Raw genomic sequence first — 25328 nt, forward strand, 5'->3', positions numbered from 1 at the left:
TGGTGGTTAATTGGAGATAAGACTCTCATGGACTTCCCCTGCTCCAGCTGGCTTTGAACTGTGATCCTCAGATCTCAGCCTCCTAAATAGCTAGAATTACAGGTGTGAGCCACCAGCACCCAGCCAATTACATATACTCCTGTGTTCTCTCAGCTCTTAATAGGTACCTTGCTGTATATCACTCTAGAACTGAGCATCCTGCTCTGGATTATCCTTCCGGCTTCTGACACAGTGGTAGGCTGCAGAGATCAGAAAACTCGACAACAGAAATCTTGAGAGGCATGACCGGAAGAACTTCAAATCAAGACCTTCCTAGCTCATCTTCCTCCAAGTAGCCAAAAAGAGAAATGACAACATTGCGTATTTCTGTAGGAGCTAAATATGACTTTCAAGGCCGCCCAGTGTCCCCACCCCTAGCCCTTCCTCGGGAAGCCTGGCCCGCAGATGTATAAATAGGTAATTTTGAAGTTTCCTGTGCTAATCTGGTCTTCTTTCCCTCTAAAATGAGCAGGTCCCTCCTGCTGAGACTCCTCACTCTGCTCTCTTGCTCTAGGGGTGAGTTCCAAGGGTAGATGGCTGGAGAGAAGTGTCCAGGATCTAAAACTGAGTCAGCGATCCATAGCAGAGCCTTCATGGTAACACGAAGTGAGTTGTTAACTAGCTCTGGGCAGTGATTTTCCACGCACAATGTATGAAATGTCCCGGACTTTAAGGAAAGGCCTTTATAGGAGGAAATGGGTAGGGAGCAGAGAAACTGAGAGGATTTCCCTAGAAGCTATGAGATGGGGGTTGGAACTGTGAGATCTTCAGACAATGTGGCATTTCTTGGTTGTTTCAACAGTCCTATCTGGGTCATTTGCAGAGAAAGAGTATTCAGGTAAGTAGAAATGAACGCAAGATGGGAATGGAAGAAGGTATGGAGGTGAGTGGTTTCAGGTAGATAACAGGGACTGAAAGGAAGTTGAAAAAATAAAAAGAAATAGACCTTAAATTTCAACAACCTCATCTAGCAGAATGGGGCTAGAAGGAGAGCAGATTTGAGGACGGACAAAGCAATCCCAAGAGCAACCAACAGGGTATGTTTATGAAGAGTTAGAAAGATGGAAGAAGTAGAATCCTGACTTTACAGACACCAACTGTCCAAAACTAAGGTGTAGCAATCAAGAGTCTCGGATGAATGTTTCCATTGTCAGGTTCCAGGCCTGCAAGGATGAGAACAACCACAGAAGGCCAATTGGAAGGAAAAGAATGAGACCTCAAATGTGCATTTCTCCTCTTTCTGCTGGCCTGCGTTCCATCCTACAGGGCTGAGAGTCTGAGATGCTTTAAGGGGATGAAGAGTACTGGAAGAAGGGGTGGACTAGATCACAGGTGCATGACTTAGCTTTGAAAGAACAGAAAGAACCTTAGCTTTTTCTGGCTCCAGGCTGAGAGTAGAGAATAAGTCCTGAGGAGGGAAATGACAAAGGCAGGAGGCAGGAGGTAAATCTAAGATAAAATTGCAGATGAATTTTACCTCTTCCTTGTCAGCACAGATATGGAAGTAGCTGTTGGCAAACACAATTCTGGTGAGTATGTACAGCCTTTACCTGGACCACCTCACAATTGATGTTTCTTTTCCTTCTCCCTCTCCCTTTCTTTCCGTGCTCATTTTTCAAGCTAAAACCCTTATTACCTTAAACTGCAACCCCTCTCTAGCCCATTTCAATAAGGGAGAATGTTCACATTTCATGGAGTCTGCATGATAAAGGCATGTAACTCCAACCGAAGTTTGGAATCGGAAGGGGAGGTGGGACCTTTCATGGCTGTGCCGTCTTCTCTCACTTCTATTTCCCCATTTGCTGCACAAGAGATGGACGTTATTCAGTGCAGAATGTGTCACCTCATGTTCCCCGGAGAAAAGTGCTCTAGAGGAAGAGGCGTGTGCACAGCCACAAATGAAGAGGCCTGTGCGATCGGGATGATGTACAAAGGTAAGTTGTGGGATGGGGAAAAGAAAGACAAGATGGAGGAATCTGCCAGGACCCGAGGGCCACTGCAGTGGGGTGGGGTCACATTAGGTTACTACCAGCAGGCTCAGGTCTAGACGTCTAGGGTGGCTGATGTCTTTGACCCTATCATGTGCCATAATGAAAAAACAGATGGCTGGGCACCAGTGGGTCACTCTTGAAATCCTAGCTACCCTGGAGGCTGAGATCTGAGGATCATGGTTTGTTGCCAGCTTAGGCAGGAAATTCTGTGTGACTCTTATCTCCAATTAACCAACAAAAGGCCATAAATAGATCTGTAGCTCAAATGGTAGAACACTGGCCTTGAGCAAAAAAATGTGAGGGATAGAGCTCAGGCCCTGAGTTCAAGCTCCAGTACACACACACACACACACACACACACACACACACACACACACACACACACACAGATGAAGGTGATCACTGGAGGCTGTAGTGTGTATGTGTTTGAGAAGCCCAGTAGAAAAACAGCAGACTGAACTGAGCTGAGAGGAAGAGCAACTAGTTGCTACAGTGCCTGCCTCAACTTCCCCATAAATAAGTAAACAAACAGAGGGTGCGGAGGGACTGGAAGACACTGGCTAAATAGTCCCTGAAAGGTAAGTGTTAGGAAAATTGAGGAGAAAGGAAGAGGTCAGACTGTGTATGACGCAATGAGGGATGCAGCCTTCCCAGGGGCTTAGAGAGAATGTGTCTGAGCTGGGACAGGAGCTGGGTTTTATGAGGTCTGAGCAAGGAGGCAGAGGTTAATGCAAGGACCATCAGGTCAAGAAAATTGGGGAGATTTTTGATTGGGCCTATGATGGAATGTTTACAATCAGGTTTGGTTAGATTGCCCAGCTGAAGTGCTATTCTGAACTTACCTTTGGTGCCTTGCCTGGTATCTGTACATACCTGGGAAAACAGGGTGAGAGTCAATCCTTAACAGTAAGACTGATTTCTCTTGTTTCCCCCATTTTATGTTCCACACACCCCTGGCATTTATAACCCTTCCTTCTATAGAAACTCAGCTTTGGCAATCCCCAAATTGTTGCTCACATGTTTTCCACCTGTAATAAGATTCTAAAACAGTTATAGTATTATCTACAGCATCTTAGAATCCTTCGCATTCAAACAGCCCAGCCCTAAACTTCAGGATGTTATTTTCAGCTCTGGGTGAGAGCTAAAGAGAATTTGTTTTTCAGAAGATTAAGAATCAGGCTTACTGATCTGTTCCTCTTTCCCAATTCAGCGGATCATACCCTCTGGCTAACCTTCATGGGCTGCGTGAAGAACTGTGCCAATGTGAGAAACATAAAGTGGAGTGTCTACTTTGTGACCTTCAAATGCTGTCGAGGCTATGACCTATGCAATGAAGATCTTTAACTATGGCAGGGCCTCCAGTGGGCCCTAAATCTGGGTGGGTGCCATCTTAGCACCTCCACAAAGTCTCCTGAAAACATACTGAAGAGGACTGCAAATATGGATCTGGTTTCCTCATGTCAAGGAAGAAGCCCTCTCTTCTTCTAGAGTATCTGTCTTACTCTAAATAATAATAATAAAAGTGAAACCTTAAGAACAAGATCAATATATCCCACAAATGATTATAAACCTAGAGTATTCACTTATATTATTAGCCAAGTTGTCAGAAAAAGAGGGAAAGAATAGTTCTATTTCAAAAGACAGTTTTTTCCTCTCTTTCTTGCTTCTTCCCTTCCTTCTGTGGCATGATATTCCCTTTTTCCTCCTTCTTCCCCTCCGTCCCCCGTATTGTTTCTTCTCCCACTCTAATTAATGCAGAAGAACACTGGTCTCACACAGAAGAGTGAATGAAAAGGAATGGTTCAAGACTTCTTGGATTTCATTCATTGTTTACTTATTTGTTGTTCATTATTGTTTATTTGCTTTTATGTTAGCAGTGGAGCTTGAACTCAGAGTTAGGAGCTGTCTGTAGCTGTTTGACTCAAAGCTGGCACTCTACACTTGAGTCACACCTTTACTTCTGGCTTTTTGCTGATTAATTGGAGATAAGAGTCTCATATACTTTCCTTCTCTGGGCTGGCTTCAGCCTAAGATCCTCAGATCTCAGCCCTCTGAGTATCTAGGATTATATGTGAGAGCCATCAGCATCTGGCTTTGGATTTTATTAATGAGTATTTTCTCCAGACCTAGTGAACAGAAGATTAAGAGATAGAAAGGAACTTGAACCAGAGACACAAAGAAAGGTGTTTTGCCTTCTAGCATTTATTAGTTGAAGAGTATATGGTAAGCTGGGTGCTAGTGGCTCAAACCCATAATCCTAGCTCTTCAGGAGGCTGAGATCTGAGGATCTTGGTTCAAAGCCAGCGTAAGATGGCTTTTTAAAAATTCTTATCTCCCATTAACCAGCAAAAAGGCAGGTGTAGAGTATGGCTCAAGTGGTGCAGCACTATCCTTGAAAGGAAAAAGCCAAGTGAGAGTGTGAGACCGAGCTCAACCTCAGTACTGACGCTCATATCAAAGCAAAACAAAACAAAATGCAGACTGATATTTTGGTATACTAATACAATATACACGCATTGATCAAGTCAAGATACTTAGGTTTTCCATTGCCTTAAATATTCTTTCTTTACATAGCATGCAAAATCCTCTCTTCTAGCTATGTTTGATTACACAGCACAATAATGTCAACTATACTCTGCCTCTGCATACTGTGAGTATTCTTCTCATCTGGTTGATATTGGTTGTGTGTCTTATTTTTTATAAAATAAGACACCTCAGATACCTCATGATACCTCAGAGCAACAATGCCAGTGTCTTCTCTGGCTATGACTTTATATACCATAGGCAACCTCTACCCACATCTCCCACCTCATCTCTCCATGCAACCTCAATTTTCACTTTTTTGGGTATATGCACAGAAATATAATTTCCATATCATATGTTAATTCTATTTTTTTTGCCAGTCCTGGGCTTAAGCTCAGGGCCTGAGCACTGTCCTTGGATTTTTCTCAAGGCTAGAGCTCTACCACTTGAGCCATAGCACCACTTCTGTTTTTTTTTCTATGTATGTGGTACCGAGGAATTGAACCTGGGTCTTCGTGCATGCTAAGTAAGCACTCTACTACTAGGCCTAACTCTCGGCCCTGCTAATTCTATTTTTAAAGTTCTGAGGAAATGCTATGCTATAGTCCACATACACTCCAGTACTTTATACTCCAATGAAGAATACACTGGTGTCTTGATTTCTCTCTGTCTTTACTAACACATTAATTTGTGCTATTTTCTTTTCTGATCAGAATTATTCTAATTGGTGTGAAGTGATATCTCACTGGAATTTTTATATGCATTTCCATAATGAGTAGTAGTTTGAGCACCTTTCCATGTATGATTGAATACATGTGTATATTCTTTAGAAAAAGATCTACTTAAGTCATTTGCCCATTTCTTTTTACTTAGGTTGCTTATTTTGCTGTTGTTGAGTTGTAAAAATTTTTTTTCCAGTTCTGGGGATTGAACTAAGGGCCAGGGAACTGTCCTTGGGCTTTCTCAAGGCTAGCATTCTACCACTTGAGCCTTCCAGCCTTTTCTGTGTATGTGGTAACAAGGAATCGAACCTGGGGCCTCATGCATACTAGGCAAGCACTCTACCACTTGGCCATGCTCCTGCCCTGAGTTGTAATTTTTTTATTCATGGATTTTTAAATTTATTTTGTGGTTGCTAGAAATTAGGCATATTCCACATTAAATTGTAAGTTTCTTTAAGATAAAAACCATGCTTCCCTTATTAATGTAAATCAGCACTTAGTGCAGTGCTTGGCACATATTCAATGAATGAATATTTAGCAAATAAATGACATGCTATACAGCTAAATGTAGTCCATCTTCCTAAATAATGTCTCACATATTTCCCATAATGCATTCCTGGCAGCTGCTCCAAAATGGTTGACGAAAGGAAATCGAATTGAGCCATGAAGAATTTTGCCTCTCTTGCCCTTGGTTGAATTCTCCCAGGCATTTCTGGCTTCCGAATACTGGCATTTTTAATCTAGAATAGAACCTGCTTTCCTTGGGCATCTTTGTTCTTGAGTATGCCTGCTTTGCTTACTGTAAGCAGAGTTAGGCCTGTAGGTTCCCGGAAGTAGAGCTCTGAAAAGCTCATCTTCCTCTGTAAGTGGATAATGCCACCTGTGGCTCCACCACTTCCCAAGTTGTAATTTTTTATATATTCAAAATATTACCTTCCTCCATTATGATGTACCATTCTGTGAATTATTTACTGGTTGACTGGTGTTACGAGGGGCTGATCTCAGGACTTTATGCTTGCTAGGCCATACCACTGAGCCATGCCTCCAGTCTAAGTTTGGTCTTCTTTTTGGCTCAGCCTGGGATCTGACAATTTTAAGACATTTTGATGTGGCTAGGATGACAAGTGTATGACACTTAATATCCCTTTTCTGTGAAGGAGATGACATTGCATTAAGTTATTACATTTCTGTGGGCTCCTTGAGACTGTCATAATTTCTCAGATATTTCATTTTTCACAATCTTCACTGCTTTGAGGAGTATTTTTCTGATAGCTTTATTATGTTATACAGAGTCATTTGTTATTGAGAGAAAGGCTAAAAAGACAAGGAATCATTTTCTTCAAATCATACGAAGGCAATTGCCAAATAGTTTATCATGTAATTTACCACTCACCCTTGATATTCTGGCTAGAGTTTGTCAAATTTTGTAACTGCACTGTTACCTAATTTCTTTCCCTCATCCTCACCAACTTTCTATATTATACATTTAGAAGCCAACAGTCAGTGTATACATGCCACAAGTAAAGGGCTCAAGTTATATCTTGTCAAGGGGAGAATAGTTGATGGTTAATTATGTGTAACTTTTCTGCAGGAGAGATTTAGTCCTTTGAAAAATCAGTTTTGTCATAATTCTCAAAAACTCATGGGTATTCACTTGATTCTTTATGTACATTTATTCTGTTATTCTAGTTTGGGGACATTGATTATTTTCTCAGTTTTTTCTGTGTATCTTTAATTTGTCTCCATTGGGTTCCAGAGTCAACTTTCAAATTTTCTGCTCTACTCCTAACATTAGCCATTCCTTCAAGGACCCCCTTTACAGAAGGGTCTTAGAAACCAAGGTCTAGGGGCTGAAGTGCTCACAACTACTGGTGTCATGTAGGCTCTGATCTGACAGACAAGGACATACATGGTTACATATGTATGTATATAAATGTACCCACATGGGCTGGGAGTTTGGCCTAGTGGTAGAGTGCTTGCCTAGCATGCACGAAGACCCGGGTTGGATTCCTTGGTACCACATACTTAGAAAAAGCCAGAAGTGGTGCTGAGGCTCAAGTGGTAGAGTTCTAGCCTTGAGAAATCAGAGGATGAGGAAGTGACTTCAGAGCCTGGGGAACCTCCCAATGTCCCACCCACAAGTATGCAACAACCAGTTACCTGGCTCAGAGTTGCTGGACAGGGACTTCTAGGGAGGGCCGTGTGCAGTTTTGCATGGAGAGAACGATGGGGAATGACTCTACATGTGGTTTCTCATGAAAACAAAGGGAAGAGGCCATTTTTCCGAGGCCAACCTAACAACAAGGTCATAAAAAAAAGCACTTGGACTAGTCCTAGTAATATACTAAAAGTTAAAATAATGATAGTCAAAACAAAATTAAAAAGCAAATCTTTATTACCTTTCAATCTCCAAAGCATGTGATATTTATACATACAATGCTGGATAGCTTTTCATCAACAGATCGTGATCAAATGACCATTTTAGATGTATATATGAAGAAAACCTTTCTCTGTAACATTTGCAAGTTAACTATTTGCAACAGAAGCTGGGCACTGACTCACGCCTGTGTTACTAGCTAATCAGGAAGCTGAGGATCTTGGTTTGAAGCAAGCCCAGGCAGGAAAATCTCCAATGAAACACACACACAAAAAGCCAGAAATGGAGTGGTGCCTTAATGTGGTAAAGCATTAGCATTAAGCCAAAAAGCTAAACAAGAGGCATAGACCTTGAGCTTAAGCCCAGTGCCAGCATTTAAAAAAGAAGGAAGGAGGGAAGGAAGGGAGATAGGGAGGGAGGGAGGGAGGAAGGAAGGAAGGAAGGAAGGAAGGAAGGAAGGAAGGGAAAGGGAACGGAAGGGAAGGGAAGAGAAGGAAGGAAAGAAGGAAAGGGAGAGAAAAAAGAACTCAGTTCCTCAAGTAAAAGGTCACTTGTTTCATTTAAGAATTTGAGGTGACATAATACAAGAAGAAAAATAGAAAAACCTCATGGGAATTGAGGTCCAGGAATAGCTGTGGCCGCTTGGCCCAAAATGCCATGTTTCTCTATCCCAGGAAGCTGGTTCTCTCTTTGTTTGTTTCCTTCAGTGTCTTCCTGTTACTATTCCCAGGGCTGTTACCTTTCTGCTACCTTAACTTGGGCTGCTCATAACTTGGTTCACTGAATATAGGGTCCATTGTTCTCCAAACTTCACTCTTGTTCTACACATGTCTTCAACTGTCACTGAAAGCCCCTCACATTTTCCCCCACTCCCATGAGAAGAACCAAGTAGCTATTTCCCCACAAGACCTCTCTCCCTATCCCATCACACACCAAGCTGAGCTGGCCAGCCAGGGCTGTGATCATTCAAGCCAATTCCACTCATACTAACCTGTCTCTCAAACCATAGTTTCTCCAAACTAGTGTCCTCAACATGCCCCATCCTTATGTCTTTCGATCTGTTTTCTGGCCTGAGGTTATCTGAATAACTCTACCAGAGGACGAGTTGGATCATATCAAAGTGGGAAACTAAGGTTAGCTGTCTCCTACTTTCTGAACCCATGGGAAAAGTATTATGCCAGGAACATTTTTTGGTACCTGATCAGGGACTTGAACTAGCACACTATAAATTGAGCCACAACTCCATTTCTAGATTGTGTGTGGGGGGGTGGAGAGTTAATTGTAGATATTCATCTCACAGACTTTCTTGCCTGAGCTGCCTTTGAACCACGATCTTCAGATCTTAGTCTCCTGAGCAACCAGGATTACAGGCATGGGCCATGAGTGCCTATCAATGCCAGGATCTTTTGAGGCTCATCCAAAGACAATCCTAATCTCAAGAATGGTTGTAGATGAAGAGAGGATGGCTACAAAATTCTTGGTACAATCTTGGGGTTATTCTGGCCACCCCCAAATTTTCATGTTCATAGAGGAGATTCTAAGTAAGCAGGTAAGACTCTTCTTGTGGCAGAGCAAACCAGAACTTCATTCCAGACACGAATCAGATGGATTTGAAAAGATCCAGTCTAGTGTTTCATCATAAAACAAAGCTGATCTCTCTTCCCTGTTTCTCTTATGAATGCTTCTCCATTTGACTCCCAGCTGGCTTTCTTCCTACGTAAGGCAGATTAGGAGGGGAGGAGTAAAATACAGGCTTTGGGAAAAGAGTTAAAGAAGGTAGTAAGTGAAAGAAAGCGAATCTAGGAACAATGTAGACCTAGCCACCAGCAGGGAGGTTGCAGTAGCTGCTATGTTTACAACAGATGAGTTCTACTCTCTTCTCAAAACCCAAGAAGTTGATGTCCTCACAGTTGGTCATACAAGACAGTTTTGAATAATGATACATACTTCTCCCTGAGAAGATGAAAGAGGAAAGAACACAAGTGGGATGATTCCATTTTCTCCTGCCGTATTCCTGAGAAGAACCTATCTGCAGATCTTCCCTCCCGTAGCTCTCCTCCCCAAACAGCTACCAAGTGAATTCTGCCAATTCCAGACCCAGAGGATAGATGTTGTTCTCGGATGGAGGACACTACACTCGCTTCCCATCAACATTGTCTTGAGGAAGAGTCAACATGGGCCATCTCTTCTAATAAGACTCTACTATTCATTCACCCACTCAAGAGAGCGTCACACCCTCCCACCGGAAGACAATGGTCTTTCCTCATGATGCTGTGCGCCACATCGCCTGTTACCTTTTTGTGAGAGGATGTAGAAGTTCTCAGTAGCACAGGACTGTTTATGGTGTAGTTTGCAGGAATTCATGATATCATAGCATAACCCAAGGTGATACCGTTTACATCTGAAGCATATGACTGAAGTATCTGCCAGATACAGAAAGAGAAGCTTAGAGGAGATGGTCTGGAAGATTCTCTGGACTTAGAGGCCTGCCTGTAGGTGTTTACTATGGCCTAGTGATCCTAATCTTGGATTAGAATCCCTTTGATAAGATTGTGAGAGATCACCTGTGCAGACAGAAATCCAATGTTATGTATCTTTTTCAATGATTTTTTTTTTGCCAGTCCTGGGCTTGAGCTCAGGGCCTGAGCACTGTCCTTGGACTTTCTCAAGGCTAGAGCTCTACCACTTGAGCCTCAGCACCACTTCTGGCTTTTTTCTATGTATGTGGTACCAAGGAATCGAACCCGGGTCTTCATGCATGCTAGGCAAGCACTCTACCACTAGGCCAAACTCCCTGCCCTCAAATGATCTTTTTTAACTTGCTAGTTTCAAGAAATGGAGTAAAGGTGTCTAGATAAAGATAATCCCTGGGATTCTCTAGCAAGAATGGATTATCACCCTCTCTTACAATGGAAGTTAGGTTTATGTCTGAAAACAGGATATTACCAGTAGGTTTATCTGCCCCCCCTAAAGTCTTGAAACCAATCATGCCCATACCTTTTAGAGCGTTCTGGGACTCACCTGTGAAGAGAAGAGAAAAATCTTGTTATCCTCTCACAGACACCTGCCATAGCCCCAAGATCCAATTTAGGGAATTTCTCTTTCCTCGGCATCTGTCTGTCCATACCCAATCATCGGCTCTCCTGTTACCTCTAAGACTTACCCTCATCTAAGCAGAGCAGCAAGACTGGGCCCAGCAGAAACAGAAAGCGCATCCTGGGATTTCTGTCATACGCAGCCTTTTTCAGAAGGTACTGATTGTTTTCCTCTTGTGATCTGTCCTTGGGCTATTCATCTGAATCATAAAATCATAAGTGTCCAAGGACAGACAGTACCTCCACCTTCCCAGGACCAAACCGCCCATGTCTGATTCTCTCACAGAAATCCAAAGAGTATGGTCACTTTGATTTTGCCCAAGTCCTCAAAAGATAATACCATAATGACTTTCCTGCTCCTATTCCTGTGTCTCAGATCCCAGGACATGTGGGATATATTTTCTTTTTAAGATAAGACCCTTTTGTCTCATCTGACAGGAATTATTTTTATCTAGTCTACCTGCTGACTTCACATCTGGGCTCATTTTTACTGCCACAACCATAATCAACTCTAATGTCAACATCTGTCTAGCCCAAACAACAGTTATATTTATCCTTTTTTTTTTTGCCTCCCTTTTTTACTGTGCTCTTTTGCAATGACTTCTCCAGGAAGCTGTTAGAGACCAATTTTATAAGTCATGCATATCACATCCCTGCTCACAACCTTCTGATGACTTCACATCACATGTAGAAGCAAAGTAAAAGCTCTCAGAGCCTACAGGGCCTTCCCAGTTCTAAACAATGGCTACCTCTGCAACGTCCTGTCCTGACACATTCTCCGTGCTTATTAATCACTTTCTAAGACAGGACAGTACTTCCTCATCAGTCTCTAGAAAACGTCAGCCTCTGGCTTCCATCTTTTTTCTTGTGTAATCATTATATTATTTTATTGCCTGTACTGGGGCTTGAACTCAGCGGGCGCTGTCCCTTAGCCTTTCTCACTCAAGGTTGTTGCTCTCATAGACTTTCCTCCCCAGGCTGGCTCCCACTGTGATTCCCAGCCTTCTGGGTAGCTAAGATTACAGGTGTGAGGCACCAATGCCTGGCTTTGTTTTTTCTTTTCATAGCAATCTTACTTCCCTGCACCTCCGCTAAAACAAAGCAGAGGTTTTTTTTTTTTTAATTTACATTGTATTGTAAAGGTGAAGGATAGAGGGGTTACAGTTTCATAAACTATGAGTACATTTCTTTTTGAACAATGTTATCCCTCCCTCGTTTTCTCCTACTTTTTAAGGTTTTATTTTATTTATCACAGCATTCCCTGCTGCTGGAAGCTTGGAACATACAAAAATACTCAATAATATTTGTAGGATAAATTAATGACGTCCAATTTTGAATGCCCCCAGTCCATTGGCCACAGAGCAAGCAAGTTTCCCAGACTGGTTTAAAAAAAAAAATTAGAGTAGGACCAGGAGTTTGGCCTAGTGGTAGAGTGCTTGCCTAGCATGCATGAAAACCCAGGTTCAGCTCCTTGGTACCACATACATAGGAAAAAGCTGGAAATGGTAGACACTAGCCTTCACAGAGCCCACGTACTCAGGCCCTGAGTTCAAGCCCTGGCCAAAAAAAAAAATTAGAATAAAGGTGTGAAAATGAGATTTGTCATTTGCTAGGGTCCCAAAAGAATAAGAAGAAAGCATTTTTACATTCAAAAATGGAATGTGGAGTGAGAATGGGAGAAAAAACCTGGGAGAGTGCCAGGGGCGTAACCTAGTGGTAGAGTGCTTCCTCTCATGCATGAAGCCCTGGGGTTAGATTCCTTGGTACCTCATCCTAGAAAAAGCTAGGCGTGGCGCTGTGGCTCAAATGGTAAAGTACTGGCCTTGAATACAAGGTGTCCAAGGACAGTGCCCAGGCCCTGAGTTCGAGCCCCAGGAGCAGAAAAAAAAATTGGTAGAGAGCAAGGAAAGGAGTGACATTGCCTAAAAAGAAATGTACTCATTACCTGACTTATGTAACTGTATCTATATGCCTTTATAACATCAATAAAAATGTTAAAAATGGAATGTACTCCTTAGGCAGCTCTACAAAGAAATAAGATGAAATGGTATCTAAATAGTATAGCTAGACAGTGAAGTGTCACAAATATTTTAAGTGGTCATAATGTAACTTAATCAGCAAGACAGTGGAAGAAGAGGTGTGGGGAGCAGAGAACAAGAGAGAGAACAGGTGAAATGACAGTTTTGATATTGTTGATAAAAATAAATGATTTTCTTTGTGCTGGCACTGGGACTTGAACTTAGCCTGAGAGTTTTCCTTTAGCTTCTTGCTCAAGGCTGGTGATCTACTGACAAGAAAAATAAAAATAAAGAATATGTAAGAATGTGCATGTATCTTTATGTAAATACTACTCATTTTATATGGTGAGAATCTCTGTGTGTTTTCATATCTTTGGAAACTCGTGGAGCCAAGCACCTATGGACAACTATAATTACTATGATAAAGATTACAAGCAAGGTATTAGTGGCACATATCTGTAATCCTTAACTACTCAGGAGGCTGAAATCTGAGGCTCACAGTACAAAGCCAGAATGGGCAGGAAAGTCCATGAGACTCTCATCTCCAATTAGGTACACACACACACACACACACACACACACACACACTCCCAGGTCAAGAACAGGGCCCAGGCTCTGAGTTCAAGTCCCAGGACCAAGACAAATTTTTTTTTAAAAAAAGAAACATTGTATTAAAATGGAAGTTATCTCAATGAAAACTCCAGCATTTATTAATTGTGTTTGTGGCCCTTTGGGGGAGGACAACCAGTGACCATGAGCTCTGAGAAGAAAACCTTGTATGACTAGAAACTCCGTGCTCCCCTGAAGCATGAATAATAAATCACTCTCCTAGGGCAAAGGAGAAAACTTCCTCCCAAAGCCTCCTGCACCAGAGACTGCTGGGTCAGGATGAACAAACACTTCTTATTGCTCTTCTCCCTCTTCTGCCTCATTGTGGGTGAGTCTCAAGGCCTGAGGAGTCTCGGTGACAGGAGGTAGGGATCTCACATGCACGGCCAGCGGCATTCAGGACTAGACCTTGGTCACACTGGGCCGAAGAATGGCAGAGCCTGCATTGAGGATGCTCCTTCTGTCTTCTCTGCCAGTTTTCCTGGGCGTTTTCATCCTTCGCCTGTTCCTACACATCCTGCATCTTTCCTCAAATCCTACCATTCTCATAACCTGAAACATGCTCATAGGGCCAATCTTTTCTGCTCATCAATCTACATTCTTTGGATAAATCTGTGAGTAAAGTTCTACAGATAAATCCACATCCACTTGCTGAGTGAATTGGCTATTCTGTAGTAGGTAATTCTGCCATTGGTTTCATCTTAGACATTTGTTCTGATACCCATTCCGAGACTTTGATATTACAATTATATTTCAGAAAGGGGATTCTGAATGCCCTGGAATCAGATTTTGTAAAATATAGGTTAGCCACTCATTAATTCTATATTGGTGTTTTTTTTTTTTGTTGGTCCTGGGGCTTGAACTCAGGGCCTGAGCACTGTCCTGGGCTAAAGCTCTACCACTTGAGCCACAGCAGCATTTCTAGCTTTTTTTTATATATGTGTCACCAAGGAATTGAAAGCAGGTCTCCATGCACACTAGGCAAGCACTCTTACCACTAGGCCAAACTCCAGGCCTCATATTTTCGTTTATTTTTAAAAATTTCCTTTCAGTAGTTGTGCAGAAGGGATTCAATTGAACATGTCCGTTTATAAGTACAATGCCTCTTGATCAGCGTCACCCTTTCTGTTCGCTTCTGTCGGTTGTCAATTAGACAATGGTTTTTAGAGGGTTTAAATCAGATCAGGATCAAATAAGATGCTCCATAAAAATACTCTTTTTCTTTCTTACTTCAGCATCGGGGAAGCAGCTTTTTCTTTAATTGACTGTATTTCAATGATTTACCTGCATAAACCTTCATGAAGGGTGTCAGGAGCGACGGTATAATTCATGAGGTCTTTTCAAAAAAATTCCATTTGCAGCTCAAAATATAATAAATCAACTAATAATATCCAAGCAATGATATACAACAAAAAAACATCATAATGTCACTATCTCAGGTAACATGTTTCAAATTTCAAGTCAGGGCCGGTGGCTCGTAGCTTACTCAGGAGACTAAGGTCTGAGGATTATGGTTTGAAGACTACCCAGGCAAGAAAGTCCGTGAGATCTAATAATAAATTAAAAAAAAAAAACCCGAACACTCACAGTCCAACAAAGTAAATACCAGGAAACTGGCACATGAAAGATGTGGAGGAGGTCAAGGGGTGAGGGGAAGAATATAAAAAGGAAACGAATTAGCACAACCATGTTCATTGCAGCATTACCATAGCTAAGATATGGAAGCAACCCAGATGTTCCTCAGTGGAGAAATGGATCAAGAAAATGTAGTATATACTCACAATGGAATTCCATGCTTCCATCATTGCATTGCCTTATTCATAAGGACATACGAAGACCTGGAAAAAAAATCACACTAAGTAAAGTAACCCAGACCCAAAGAAATATAGGCTCATGGTTTCCCTCACTTGTAATAATTTAGTATAGCCTAGGATAGTCCTGGCAGAGGATCACAGTTCAATAGCAATGTACATATGACCTCATAAAATGATGCTAATCAAAATAAACTCCAAGATATGGAAATGATGGGGGGGTTGTTCTTGTGTTTGTTTTCAATGTACTCTGTGAAGTTACTTCTTTTTCTTTCATTCCCTGCCCTCCCCCTGCCCCTGCTCCTGTTGTCACTGTTTTTTGTTTGTCTTTAATTTTGGTACCCTCTGTCTTGTATATATGTTTATCTGATTTGAGAAGGGAAGGGAAATACAAAATGGTGAGACAAAGGATAAAGGGTGACCAATGCAATGGTAATACTCACAAGACACTATGTTGGAAATGAACTTTACAACTTGGGGAGGGGAAAGTGGAGTGGGGGGGGATGGAAAGTGGGAGAAAAATGAGGGAGGGGTAACAATGTTCAACAGGAAATGTACTCATTACCTTACTTATGAAGCTCTAACCCCTATGTACATCACTTTTACAATAAAATGAAATACGTTTTTAAAATTGAAAAGAGGAAGCAAGGGGAGAGAATGCAATCATAATATTCAATGCTATCCTGTGAAAGTAAGAAAATTGAGGGGCAAGACGGGGCTGGAGCAGATGGGTGAGAATGAGAAAAAGGTGACACTGATCAAGATGCACTGTTCTGATAAACTAACTTGTTGACTGGGAATTCCTTTCAACAATGACTTAAAGATAATAAGAATATAATTTCATAAAAGCCAAAAGTAAAGTTGTGGCTTAAGTGATAGAATACCAGTTGTGAGCAAAAAAGCAGAGGGATAGTACCCAGACTATGAGTTCCCGCCCCAGGGGACACACACACACACACACACACACACACACACACACACACACACAGAGTGCATTTAATGCTGACCTGGCTTATTTAACAGGAATGTGAATGTAAATAGGCGTTAGTATGGTCATATGGGTAAGTACGTGTGTGTGTGTGTGCGTGTGCGTGTGTGTGTGTGCCTATGTCTGTGTCTATGTGCTGGTCCTAAGGCTTGAACCCAGAGCCTGAGCTGCTGTCCCTGAGCTCTCAAGGATAGCACCCTACTACATCTCCACTTTTTTGTGTGTGTGTGATTAATTGGAGATGAGTCTGGCTAGCTTTGAACTGTGACCCTCAGATCTCAGCCTCTTCAGTAGCTATGATTACAGGCATTATCCACTGACATTCAGCTAATAACACCATTTTTAAGCAAGAGAAACCAACTACAGGGAAGCTAATTTTTTACTCAGTTATGTTGATTGAAAAGGCTGTTTTAGAACTGGAATTTGTTTATGGCGTTTTCTAACCATCACTGAGACAAGGAGCTGCTCAAAAGTCCTACTATTCACTTACCTAGGTACTCTGCCACCAGCTCTTCATCCACTATCTATCTGCTGATCACTCCACATACCCCCTGCACCCCAAATCTCTTATTTCCAGTTGCAACTCCAATCCCAATTTCCCATCTCACATCAAGCTCTGTGGTCTCTCCAGCAGCAACATCGCTGACGTGTGCAACATGCCATCTTCGTACCCAGACAGACCACTGCAGAAGAGGCTATGGCATCTGTGTTGCTCAGGAGCACGAGTCCTGCATGAGCCTGAAGATCTACCAGTGTAAGTCAGAGTGTCTGGGGCAGTAGTACACAAACCTTAGAATTCTCAGCAGAGCACTCCATCTTAGACTCCATTTTACATCTTAGACTGAGGCCGGCTGGGAGAATGCACCAAGGTGTAAAAGCTTCTGAGCATGGTCACACACAGACAGAAGAGGATATGAGAGTATGGGATAGAAGAAAGAGGCAAGGAGTCTATATTCCTAGGAAAGATGGCCAAACAGAAATGACTTTGGAAAACCTCACAGTACTTTTGCTAATCTTTTTGTGGGAAAAGGAACAAAATAAGATGTGCAGAGTTGAATGGTTAATATGCACATGTGGAAACATCACAATGAAATTCCCTGTACAACAAATACATGCTAAAACAACAAATGACCAATAATTCAGTCCTGAACCAGATTTCCGCGCTGGACCTCTTGGAGTGTAAACATTTGTCCTCTTGGCGATCTGCTCTATGCTTACCTGTTTGATGCCGAATCTGGTCTGCCTTGGAAACCTAGATCACTGGCTTTTCTTCTTCTTCCTCCTCCTCCTCCTCCTCCTCCTCCTCCTCCTCCTCCTCCTCCTCCTCCTCCTTCTTCCTCTTCTTCTTCTTCTTCTTCTTCTTCTTCTTCTTCTTCTTCTTCTTCTTCTTCTTCTTCTTCTTCTTCTTTTCTTCCTTTGTGTGTGGGTCATAGAGCTTAACCTTGGCCTGGGCGTTGTCCCTGAGCTCTTCAGCTCAAGGCTACCTCCCTATGCTTAAGCAGAGCCCCACTTCCTATTTTTCTAGAGGTTAATTGAAGGTAAGAGTCTCAGGTCTTTTTGTGCCCAGGCTGGCTTTGAACCTGGATCCTCAGACCTCAGCCTCCTGAGTAGCTAGGATTTCAGGCGTGAGCTACCGCATCCACCTGGCTTTTCTTTTTTAACTCTGTTTTTCTACTACAGATGATGTTCTCCAAGTGACATATATGGTGTGTCAGAAGTTCTGCCACAACTTGAAATACAGCTTCAACAATCGGACTTACGTGCATAAATGCTGCCATAAACACCGTTGTAACATTCGAATCTAGGATATTTGATCCTGGCCAGGTGTGAGGGCACATCCTTGGAATCCTAGCTTCCCACGAGGCTGGAGGGGAAGAATTGTCATTGGAGGTCAGCCCATCAAAATTGCAAATTCTTGTCAACAAACATCATGGTTGACAGCAGATGTGGCTTGTGACTTGTGTGTGTGTGTGGGAGGGTGTTAACGGCATTTAGATGTGACCTTATATAGAGAATATGAGGCCTATAACTGGGCAGGAAATGCAGAAGTCAGTCACTGGAGAAATCCTGGGAAAGATGAACGCCGGTCTCTCCAGATCAGTCACCAATTCAGGCAGCCTTTCAACACTTCTCACTCCAGCAGCTTCTTGGAAATACAGACGCATGCTGATACATGCTGGGTCCTCTCCCTCTCAGGAAAAGGAGGACTTAGTAGCTCCACCTGTACTCTATTCCCTACTTCTGGCATCCGAACCTCTAGAACTTTCTTGAGTCCATTCCTGAGGCTGAGTCTGTAGCCATCTCCCACTACTCTGGCTCCTATCCAAAAACCTTCGAGTTCTTTATTGCTCTTTCCAAGATCAAAGGATAAAGGACATGCTGTCCTGTTCTGGCCTGCTCCTGTCCAGCCCAGAGGCATCAACCTGCACCCACCCCTGACCCCTACAGAGGGAGGATGAGAGGGTGCTTAGATGTTGGGTTAGGCTTCTTCGTTATTTTCTTTCCCTTTCTAGGACAGCAGGGGGAAATGAGATAAAACAAAGTTTCTAAAAGAAGTGTCCTGTACTCTTGATGATGAGGCAGGAGCCATTCCAGTGTGCAGTGAGGCCGGATTGTGCAGCTGTGTGGCTGGACTCCGCGAAGGCCTCCACATAGGAAGAAAGGAAGGAAGCATGTGACTGGATGACCACAGTGCTTCTCTGGGTGGTCCCACCTGTTCCTCTTCTAGGCCCACAGGGGAAATGGAGCCTAGACAACTAGATCCCCTGACACCTCCATCTTCTCAGATGCCAGCTTCCTCCGGCAGCCAGGAGCCACTCCAGGACATTGTCTTACTTTCCGGTATCCTACTGGAAAGCCATTGACTCTTAATCTCCTTCTGTATGGCCAACCCAAGGCAGCCTCCTGCCTGAATCCTATTGATCATCTCCCTAATTGCCCTTGAACTAACCTTGAGCAGTCTTGATCACGGAAGGCACTTCTAAGGGGATCTGTGGAAGGCCTTAGTTTACCATAGGTGCAAAATAAAGGAATCAGTCTTAGGAGTCATACAGTTCAACGCCTGTTCCTACACAAGAAACGGGAGTTAGGAAAAGGAAAATCTACTGCTACACAGCACAACTTTATGAGGTTTATGACATTGCCCCCAAGATCAACTGTTGTGCTGTCTGCTCCCCAATATGAAGGCCCAAGGGAATAACAGTTGTCTGGGAGTCTCAGAAATCACATGGAGCCCTTAGCAAAGTAGATTTCAGATGCTTTGCTCAAGCAGAGGCTACCCACAGTGGTTACCTTCTGGGCAGGGTCATGAGCCAGTGCCTGCAGGGGATGCAGGGTGGTAGAAGAAGAGAAAGAACCTGGCAAACCCCCACCCCCCCAATCCTAAGATCAATTTTCAGCTTAGATTTGGCTTACACATTGGATGGGCAGAAGGCAGAGAATGGTGTCTTCTAGATGGTCTTGAAGTGAGGGCCTGAGGTTCAGAGCAGACTGGTTTTCTCATGTAAATGGATAGCCAGGAGATTCATTGAGGTAAGAGTCACAGAGCCAGGGTTAGAGAGCTGGGCCGCAACAACCAGAGAAACAAACAGCTTAAAGACACATTAAGACTAGGTGGCTGCCAAGAAGTAACCACAACTGAGCCATGGATGCTCCCCTTTGTCTTTCCTTCACCTGCAGGTTTTTTGGTCTTCTTCTTCTTCTTTTTTTTTTTTTGTCAGTCGTTAGGCTTGAACTCTGGTCCTGGGTGCTGTCCCTGAGCTCTTCATCTATAGGCTAGCACTCTACCACTTTGAGCTCTTCATCTATAGGCTAGCATTCTACCACTTTGAGCCACAGCACCACTTCCAGTTTTCTGGTGATTAACTGGAGATGAGAGTCTCACAGGCTTTCATGTCCGGGCTGGATTTGAACCCTCATCCTCAGATCTCAGCCTCCAAAGTAGCTAGGATTACAGTGAGATACCAGAACTTGGCTCAGATATTCTTACTTTGAAGGATATTTTTTCTAGGGGTCTCCAAGTGTTTTCTTTTTTTAAAAAAATTAATATTGGCACAATCAAATTTCCAGTCCTGTAAGAACTTTCATTTTCTAGATGCACATTCTTCAAATAAGTAGTCTTCTTTTAGGAGGCTTACAAGCAGTGGTCTAGAACCTTTAGAAGAGATTCCAAAACCAAACCCAGCATCAGGCACAACCTCCAAGATTACAATGCTAAATTAAGTCACTTTTAAGAATCCCCCCCCAAAAATGCTCTGTGTCTTCTCAGAGTGCTCCCTCTGAGTGCTCCCATCTGGGAAACACAGAAATTCGACTCTTCAACTCTTCCCACAGCAAGCACTTGGAAGAAGGCATGTCTGTGATTCAGACCTCTGTGACAAGATTCCATGTTAGTTTGGCAGGGCTTCCTAACACGATGCTATTTACATGCTGTCATAGCTTGCTAGAAGTAGGAGATCAAGGTACTGATATGCTGGGGCTTTCAGAAGCCTTTCTCTTTGGAGAGAAAAAGGAGCTATCCCGTCTCTAGATGACTGAATAGGAGAGGATGCTTGAATCAAATATAGATAAATCCACAAACTATGGATCTATGAATCTAGGAGGAAATGGTAAGCGGGGCTTTTCCTATGTGAGAATTCATTTCTGAGTAAAGATAAATGTCCCAAGAGAGAAAAAGGCAGAAGCAAATGAAGATTATAAAGAGATGGACAATTCACAGAATGAACTATTAGGAAGAAATATAAGTAAGGAAGAGAGCAGTCTGTATCTGCTCAAAGAAGTTATATATTCTGTGACCGTATCCAGAGAAGTATCCTAAGAAAATTCTATGTCTAATTTTGAAATGTGTGGATATTTCTATTTAATTTTGTGTATGGGTATCAGTCCTGGAGCTTGAACTCAGGGCACTGTCCCGGAGCTTTTGTGTTCAGGTTACTTGCACTCTATCACTTAAGCCACAGTCCCACTTCTGAATTTTGGGTGGTTAATTCGAGATAAGAATCTGCCTGACTTTCCTGCTTGGGCTGGCTTTGAACCATGAACCTCAGATCTCAGCCTCCCGAAGTAGCTGGGATTATAAATGTGAACAAGCAGTGTCCTATTTCTATTTAATTATTTTTCCCATTGTAACATAAAATACAGGAACATAACAAGATGAGATTACCTACCTACCCTCAAATCACACACTTGCACGACAGCCAGCTCAGAATGACCATACCACATTGCAATGGCTGAGGTGAAGGTCTTAACCAACTGTGGCAAGTCCTTGTCCAGCAGAGGGGTGAAGATTCCAGCAAGCTGGCCTTTGAAACACTTTCTCTTGTGCCCCCTGCTGGATTGTGTCAATCACCACAGGGTGCAGCAATTCTTCCATTTATTGTTCATTTAGACTGACCACGTACTGATTTCAATAATCTGCCGTTGTCTTGTGATGTCTAAAGCCCAGAACTTTTATCTCATGAACACTTCAACAAAACTACTTCTATGAAAATGTGCTAAATCCTCAAGTTGATTGTAGGATAGATCAGCAAAATGGGTGCAGATGAGACAGATTAAAAAAGAATCATTCTAGGGAAAGGGGGGTGCTCACAAGCGTCTTAATTTAGGAAACAGAGACCTAGTCCATAACATAATGCCTTCTGGAAATGTCCATATGCCAATGCATACAACCAGCGATTAGGTCACCATATTGGCTAAAAGGCATTCTCCACGTATGCTTAAGGATCGTGAGTACATGTTGTATCCAAAAGTTTAGTGAGAGTCAAGCAAAAATGACCAAATATACAATAGTTAATTGACTCCATGCCTTGGGGATAAAATTGGACTAGAAAATAAAAACAGGGGCCAGGAGTTTGGTCTAGTGGTAGAGTGCCTGCCTAGCATGCACAAAGACCCGGGTTCAATTCCTCGGCACCACATACATAGGAAAAAGCTGGAAGTGGTGCTGAGGCTCAAGTGGTAGAGCTCTAGCCTTGAGAAATCCCAAGGACAGAACTCAGTCCCTGAGCTCAAGCCCAGGACTGGCAAAAAAAAAAGAAAAGAAAAGAAAAACAGGAGGGGTGAATTGTCAACTTATAGATGATAGAGAGAGGTGTGTGTTCTTTTCTCCCTATTATTTATTTATTTATCCTATTTTATTAGTGTGCATTAACTGTATAAAACAATGGTTTCAAACTAACATTTTCATGTACTCCCTTTGATTATATCCATCCCCATTTTTCTTTTGTCCCTTCCCCTCATTGTCCCTTTGCCCTTCCTGATAATAGTCCACTTTTAGATCTTTAAAAAATCTAGGTTTTGAAGCCAGGAGTTTGGCCTAGTGGTAGAGTGCTTGCCTAGTATGCATGAAGACCTGGGTTCGATTCCTCGGTACCACATACATTTTTTAAAAATCTAGATTTTTTTTATATGTCAGAGAAAACACACAGAATGAAAACATTCTTTAAAGGAAGAATTGAGAAACGTAAAGGAAATACACCCAGGTGTTTGTGATTCATACTTGTAAGCCTAGCTACTTAGGAGGCTGAGATTTAAAGATTATTGCTGGAAGCAGCTCAGGCAGAAAGGTCCATGGACTCTTCTCCCCAAAGCCATCTACAAGTTACTCAGCAAGCCTTGCAATGGAGGAGAAAGAAATGAAGGGAAATGAGATTCAGCAGCCTTGAAGATCAAGTAGGAAGGAAAACCCAGATATTCGTAATGAGGTCGTAAAATATAGTTCTCTACAAAGAAAGGCCAAACCTTAAAAATCCTTCCCCTTTACCCTCAAACACTTCACAAGGAAACCACTTTATCCTCCCATGAAGAAAAGAAAAAAATCTTCCTTGTTACAATCCCACATTCATCTCGTGCTCTTGGTATTTCCTTATGTGCTGTTTGGAAACCAGCAACATTCTCTCAGTCTCCCCCAACAACCCCTGTACTCAGAAGTTATCTTTAAATGGACAGGACAGATTGATTGTGCTCAGCAGGGGCAGAGGTACAGAATATTCCAGGACATTTTGTCCCATGTAGAACATTTTGTCTCCCTGTGGGAGGTGCTGACTGTGTCTTTCTTGGTCTATCTCCCTGTCACGTGATTGTAAAATCTCATAGCAAAGTGGACTCTACCAAGATCCAAAGCACTTTACCCAAATCTCCCACGGCATTCCCACGAGAATGTGCATCTTAATCCTCTCATAACTAGAGTTATGACCCAAAGGCCTCTATTCAATCTCTATTATAATAAAGTCTCATAAAGCTGAGCTAATATCTTTATTCCTGTAGTTCGTTCTCACTGACCAATTTGTTAGCAAATGTATGATCTAATAAACCACACTGACCACTTTACTGTGAGCTGTTTGAGGATCTCAAGGACACTGGGATGTCGTGACGGAGATCACTAGAAAGGAATATAAGGTATCAAATTAAACTGCTAGGGAAGGCCCCTTTAAAAGGGGGATATCTGTCAAGGACTTTAAAAGCTAATAAGACCAGATGCTGTTGAGTCAAGCCTGTAATCTTAGCTTTTAAGAGGCTGATGTCTGAAGACTGCAATTCAAAACAAGCCCTGGCAGAAAAATCTGTGAGACAGTTATCTCCAATTAACCAGCAAAAAGCTGAAAATGGAGTTGTGGCTCAAGAGGAGTGCACCAGGTGTGAAAGTTCAACCAAGAGTGTGAAGCCCCAGTACCAACATAAGAAGAAAGGAAGGAAGGAAGGGAGAAAAGAAGGAAGGAGGGAAGGAAGGCAGGGAGGGAGGGAGGGAGGGAGGGAGGGAGGGAGGGGGAGAAGAAAAGGAAAGAGAAAGTCAATAAGGAGGCAGCTGTTTGAAGAAGGATACTAGAAAGGAAAGGAAATTGTAAAAGAATAGAAATGTCAAGTAAACTGACAATTTGTTAGAAAAGCTTGTAAAGGCCTGAATAAAAAAGAAAGGACACATTTTATCTGGGGTAATGGTATATGGACAATTAAAGGGCCCCAGGGAATGGCACCTTGGTCTTGATTCTGTAACTAGGCAGTAGGTTGAATAATAACTCTCCCTCCAAGATTTTTAAGTCTTTATCTTTGCAACCTATCATTGTTACCATAGAACCAAAGAGACTTCAAAGATGGGATTACAATAAGGATCTTGAGAGAAGATGTTATGTTGTATTATCTTGCGATCACACATGTCCTCATGGAAGAGATTTGACGACAGGACAAGTCAACAGGGCGACAGTAACAACTACTGACATGATGGAGAAACAAGCCATAAGCCAAGGAATACATGAGGCTACGGGAAGCTGACACATTTTCTCTCCTGGAACTGCAAGAAGGTGCTAACATTTGTATTTTTGCCTCATAAGACTCCTAGCCTCCAGATAATAGATGTATGTCATCGTGAATTTTATGACTTCCTTTTTTCAGGTACAGGGGCTTGAATTCGAAACTCGGGTGCTGTCCGTTAGGTGTCTCACTAAAGGCTGCTGCTCTGCCATGTAAATGAATGTAAGATTCTCACAGGCCAGAAGCGTGGCTTAGTGGTAGAGTGCTTGCCTAGCATGCATGAAGACCTGGGTTCTATTCCTTGGTGCCACACACACAGAAAAAAAAAAACAAAAAACAGAAGTGGCGCTGTGGCTCAAGTGGTAGAGTACTAGCCTTGAGAAAGCCCAAGGACAGTGTCCTGGCCCTGAGTTCAAGCCCCAAGACTGGCACCCCCCCCCCTGCAAATAAAAAGATTCTCACAGGATTTTCTTGCTTGAGATTGCTTTGGAATGACAGTTCTCAGATCTCAGCTTTTTGAAAAGCTAAGATTACAGGCACGAGACCCTAGTGCATGGCTACGATTTGATTTTTACAGCAGCAATAGAAAAGTAATTCAAAGTATAGAACTCCAAGAGTACAGGATTCAGTCTCTTGTTTACTATGATGCAGTTTCAAGAGGCTAAAAATAAAAAAAAAACAAACCTTGTTTACAAGGGAACAAAAGTGAATTCTGCATGAACTATGCCGTCTAGAAAGAATATTTCCTTTTATTCAAAACACAAATTTGTTACAGATAATCAAACATTTAAATTCTCTACCACTTGTTAAGTGTAGGTATGTTACTGACTCTCTCTCAGATAATTTTCTTATCCATGGAAATGAGAATTATTACACAAATTGTATTAGGGTTCAGTAAGATAAAGGGTATG

At 42.4% G+C, this 25328-nt stretch overlaps 3 protein-coding genes across 3 annotated transcripts; 2 read left to right on the plus strand and 1 right to left on the minus strand.

The window, feature by feature from the left end:
* Positions 1-503: 503 nt before the first annotated feature.
* On the plus strand, positions 504-3374 carry Pate1 (prostate and testis expressed 1). Its single transcript, XM_090319760.1, has 5 exons — positions 504-555; positions 842-877; positions 1536-1568; positions 1851-1973; positions 3241-3374. Exons 1-5 carry the CDS (start codon positions 504-506, stop codon positions 3372-3374), a joined length of 378 nt encoding a protein of 125 aa, XP_090175886.1.
* A 6094-nt stretch (positions 3375-9468) lies between these two features.
* On the minus strand, positions 9469-10867 carry Pate2 (prostate and testis expressed 2). The gene is made up of 4 exons (XM_090319761.1): positions 10816-10867; positions 10650-10673; positions 9947-10075; positions 9469-9605 (listed from the first exon to the last, which is right to left on the minus strand). Exons 1-4 carry the CDS (start codon positions 10865-10867, stop codon positions 9469-9471), a joined length of 342 nt encoding a protein of 113 aa, XP_090175887.1.
* Positions 10868-13635: 2768 nt separating this feature from the next.
* Positions 13636-17978, plus strand: Pate3 (prostate and testis expressed 3). Its single transcript, XM_090319826.1, has 3 exons — positions 13636-13702; positions 16805-16927; positions 17854-17978. The coding sequence occupies exons 1-3, from the start codon at positions 13654-13656 to the stop codon at positions 17976-17978; spliced, it is 297 nt and encodes a 98-aa protein (XP_090175952.1). The 5' UTR covers positions 13636-13653.
* Positions 17979-25328: the final 7350 nt, after the last annotated feature.

Source organism: Megascapheus bottae, chromosome 27 (genome assembly GCF_031878675.1).
Source record: "Megascapheus bottae isolate mThoBot1 chromosome 27, mThoBot2.hap1, whole genome shotgun sequence".
Classification (NCBI taxonomy): Eukaryota; Metazoa; Chordata; class Mammalia; order Rodentia; family Geomyidae; genus Megascapheus; species Megascapheus bottae.